The 4,537-nt window shown below is 48.3% G+C and overlaps 1 protein-coding gene across 1 annotated transcript; it reads right to left on the bottom strand.

Moving 5' to 3' along the window:
• Nucleotides 1-2,305: 2,305 nt before the first annotated feature.
• LDOC1 (LDOC1, regulator of NFKB signaling) lies at nt 2,306-3,841 on the bottom strand. Its single transcript, XM_008051463.1, has one exon. The coding sequence runs from the start codon at nt 3,690-3,692 to the stop codon at nt 3,150-3,152; it is 543 nt and encodes a 180-aa protein (XP_008049654.1). The 5' UTR covers nt 3,693-3,841; the 3' UTR covers nt 2,306-3,149.
• Nucleotides 3,842-4,537: the final 696 nt, after the last annotated feature.

Here is a 4,537-nt window from a genome sequence, read left to right as displayed (position 1 = left end):
TTCTTCTCTTTTGCAATGTCCCATGCTATTATCACGAATTCCTTTCTGAGTGGTACGGCCTTTGTCATTATCTGCACTGTATTGCAGAATCTGCCCCCAAGGTGACCAGAGTCTCATATTTTCTCTGCAGCTCAGAGTATAACCTGTTCTTCCAAGAATTATGAAGGATGCCACCTAACACATACATAGTCCACAGCAAGCTCATGTGCACATGCATAGATACTCAGGAAATATACATTTCAGATCACCAAAGCCCCTTGACCAAGTTCTCCCAGATGTGACTCAGATGTTGCCTTTGCATGGCATCCTCCCTGACCAGAAAACCCTTCCCTCTCCCTCCACCCCCAGTAGAGCATCTACTCATATGTCCTCAACTTAGACTCCAGAGAGGTCACTCACTCCCAGATCTAATCATAGTCCAGATTCTTTTACTGGTCTTTCCCTGTAACTAGTTATCATTGCAGTTCTGGCCCAAGGCACCCTAAAAGCAACAGACTGGAAACACTATGAAGGCAAAGATCACATTTTATTCAACAACGTATCTTGGCTCCTCTTAGCATAACTGGGACATGATCAGTCTGTAGTAAGTTACATATTTTTGGTCTCCTGAGTTTTTTACCTGCCTATTAGCTGTTGCCCACTACTTTTTCACATCCGTCCCCAGTTTACGGCCTTTGTACTTAGGAAGAAACTGTGACTATCTGGGCTTATACATACATACTATGTCTCAAACACAATTTCTCACTCTTTCAAGGGTCTTTGTATGTTTTCCAAGGAGACTGGAAAAAATGATAAATAAATCCTAAATAACCTGGAGTCACCATGACTCACACTTGGAGGGAGCAGCTCCCTAAAGAGCTCCAGATCTCCTTTCCACTCAGGCCTCAGTCTTCTTTGTTATGTCATACCCATCCTGTCACTACCCTCCAGAAACAACCGAAAAAGGTACGGGAAATAACCCCTGTCCTAAATCTTGCCTGTTTAACAGGTAAAATGCATTTGTTTCTGGCTTTATGTCAAACTCCACAGAGTAAACGGGGTCTTGTCGTGCTCTCATTTCCACTCTCCATGAACCTACTATGCTTCTCCCTGTCCTTGACATATTCCTATTAAAGCCAAGCTCAGAGCCACAAATCTGCCTTCTAAGACTTTGGTTCCTAGGTCTCGGAGTAACTGCCCACGTTCACTGAGTGCTTACCATGCAACAGGGACAGTTCTAAATGCCTCGTGGGTATGGTCTCATTTAATCCACATTTGAAAGATGATTAATATGATGACCAGTATCTCATTTAATTCACACTGTAAGGTGTACCAGTACAAATAAAATATTATCCTTCCTCAAAAGGCTTTAAACAGTAAGGAAATGTATTCTCTAAATTAAAGTTTTAGGGTCAGGCTGGCTCCACATGTGATACAATAAGGACATTTGGGCAGACATAAATGAGAACTCTGAAACCCTCAAACTCTCCTGAACCTCCCAGGCTGCCAGAAGCAGTCTCCATAAATAACCCAACCAAGCTTTTCTGCATTAAACATTTCAATGACTTAACTTGGGCAATGGACCCACAAAGCTAAACAGATTCTTCTCAGCACCCATCCCCACCTTTTCACTGCCTCTGAGCCCTCCATGCCCAAAAAGATCTCAGCATTGACCAGATAGCAGTACAAGGTCTGATTTAGGAGATAGCCAAACATCTTGCTAATTTCCATAGGTAGGAATCTGGGGTACATGTACCGGTGAAAACATCTGCCCAAGGGGGATAAAATGTTAAGATCAGGCTATACCTTTATAGGTGCACTTACTCAGGAACCAGGATTTGTTACCTCAAGCACCTGCAAGTAGCATTGAAACAATGTACTATGTCGGTTAACTGGAGTCTGAACTCAAAAGCTGCTTGCAGGCAAAAAGGATTAAGGGGCAGAACCTCACTGGCACAGCGTTAAGGAATCCAAAAGCTCAGGGAAACAGGAACATTATATATGTGGTGAAGTTTATGACTGTTGTCTCAGTTTAATTATAAATAGTGCCCCATTCCATTCTCAAAAGTGTCCCAGCTTGGTATCATGGGTCATGTGCTCAGCAACCCCTTACCCATGCTAACCTGGAGGCCCCAGAGGGCACCTCCTTTTCAGGGCTTTAAGAAATGCTCTGGAGAGGAGAGCACCAGAATCCTTATAAAGCCCTGAGGTGACTGTCCTCTGTACCCTAGAGATGACAATAAGGAATACTGAAACAGACAGGTTCCCTGATATCAATGGGAATGATGGGAATCAGAGTGAGAGTGATAGAGACCAATGACAGCACTTAACCATCAAAAGACAATAATTTATTTTTTTGTAGTGCTTGATATTTATTGAACAGAATGCCAATGCTTTCTCCAGGTAGTACTGAGGGGCTAGGCTGTATATTACTTATCCAAATGCACACATTTGTGGAACTGCTGCAATTTTGAAAGAAAAGTGACAGCTGTGTAAAACTGGTACATAGGAGAAACGAAATGTCAACAATTTGGCTACCAGGCACACCAGGCTCCTGCAGCAATCTGGTGGGGTAGGGAGAACACTGGGAGTACACAAAAAACTAACCAGGATGAAAGACTGACCCCTTCAGGGGTCGGTGAGCTGTCCAAATCAATGTCTGAAGAGGTGCAGCTAGCTGGAGCATCTTCCAAGTTCGTTCTTATTGCCAACAGGAGTGGTCTATCAGTGGGAGTGGTGAATAGTGGCCAAGCAGCAGATTACGTCTCCAGGTAAAATGTAGGCCTGACATTCAGGCAGATGGTAGCAGCAGGGCTGTGAGTGGTCTCACCAGTTTGTAACAGGGACCTAGCCAACAGCTGGGGCTCAAGACACAGTTCAGATTAGCAAGCGAAGGGTCCTGGAGTTGGCAAAGTGAATGACGCTTCTGAAGGCTTCCAAACACTTCCAAGCAAGGCCCTGCCTCAGCATCAGGTAACTGGAGCCCTAATCCTGGAACAAAGACAAGCACTACGGGGAAGATGAGAGAGAGAATAGAAGGGCAGGGGTAGGGAAGGGACCCAGAGGGCGAAGGGGAGAGCAGCAGCTCCAAGTTAGGTGGGAAGCAAGGGGTGGGGAGGAGGGGGTGGCAATGTGCCGGGCCCTCCCCTGTAGGCCACAGGGGCTTGGGCCTAGTATTCAATCACTTCGTAGTCGCTGTATTCGCCGTCGTCGCCGTAGTCGCCGTCGTCGCCGTAGTCGCCGTCTTCGCCGTAGTCGCCGTCGTCGCCGTCGTCGTAGTAGTCATCGTCGTCGTCGTCGTCGTCGTCATCACTTTCCTCCCAGCCAAAGCACCGTTTCATCTCATCAAGGAAGGCCCGGTAATCAAGAAGGATGGGGCTATCCGTCTCGAGGTAGGACAACACCCACTCCTGGGCGTCCCCAGTGAGGAGGCTGATTAGGAATGCCACCTTCATGGCGTCGTTGCAGAATCGGTTCTCATTCACTAGCATGTAAGACGCCGTCTGCACGACAAACTCGGGGAGCCGGGCGCTTTCACCGTTAAATGTTTCGGGGAAAGGCACCGGGCAGTTCGGCGGACGTACCTGGCGCAGCAGGCTGGCTCTCTCACACACCAGCAGCCGCAGCTGTTCCATGAGCCGGCCGTTCTCGATGCTCAGGACGCGGTGCCGCACCAGGAGAGCGCGCAGCAGCAGCACCAGCTCGTCTACCATGGCGAACGGCTTGGAAGGCAAAGCTCGGCTCGGTTCGGCTGGGCTCCTCCAAGGTGCGCAGTGAGGCCTCGCAGGAAGTGCGTGTCCGCAGACTAGCTCGGTAGCCAGGGAAGAGGGTCGGTGCGCGCCGGTGTCCGGGAGGCTACGCAAGATCCGCCCACCAGGCTATTCGAGTGGCCGGCGCGCCGGCGCGGCGCGGCGCAGGAGGGGCGTGGCCAGGCTAGGGGCCTGGGCATCGTGGGGGCGTGGCCAGGGTGGGGCGGGCAAGTATAGGGCGTGGTTAGGAAAGGAGCGCGCTGGGTCGCTGAGCAGCGGGCAGGCGTATGGTAGCTTCCTAACTAGCGGATGAAAACGGAACCGCTTCCAAGGCCTGGATGTGGAGCCTGCATTAACAGAGGACCTGTGAGCTCCTCAGCAGACTCGCATAATTCGTTGTTACTTTGTGAGTCCGTGGCTGGTAGATTCACTTGGTGTCATGTTTTAGTAACACATTTCCTTCCTTATTTAAATCTCATGCCGGGAAGTATTGACACTGCTGACTGCACTGCGGGAGTCACCCATCCTTTCAGTCATGAAGACCCTCCAGGGATCCTTTCATGAAAAAGCAATATTTAAACCGGGACTTTTCTTTAGGTGGGAAATATCCTATACCTCTAAAATAAAAATTAAAAAACTAAATAGTGAGATATAAAAAATTCTGCAAAGTCAACGTCTGTTAACCAATTGTAAGCATCCTGCCTGTCTTGGACACCCTGTTTCATGTCCTGATATTAGTCACATTGGCCAACATAAACTGTTGGCTCTGTTTTTAAAATGTATTCTCAATTCAATTGTGTCTTGTCACT

This window comes from Carlito syrichta, unplaced genomic scaffold, assembly GCF_000164805.1.
Source record: "Carlito syrichta isolate Samal-C Ts95f unplaced genomic scaffold, Tarsius_syrichta-2.0.1 Scaffold174419, whole genome shotgun sequence".
NCBI lineage: Eukaryota > Metazoa > Chordata > Mammalia > Primates > Tarsiidae > Carlito > Carlito syrichta.
Note: the sequence above shows the minus strand (reverse complement) of the source record. Positions and strands in the feature narration are given on the sequence as shown.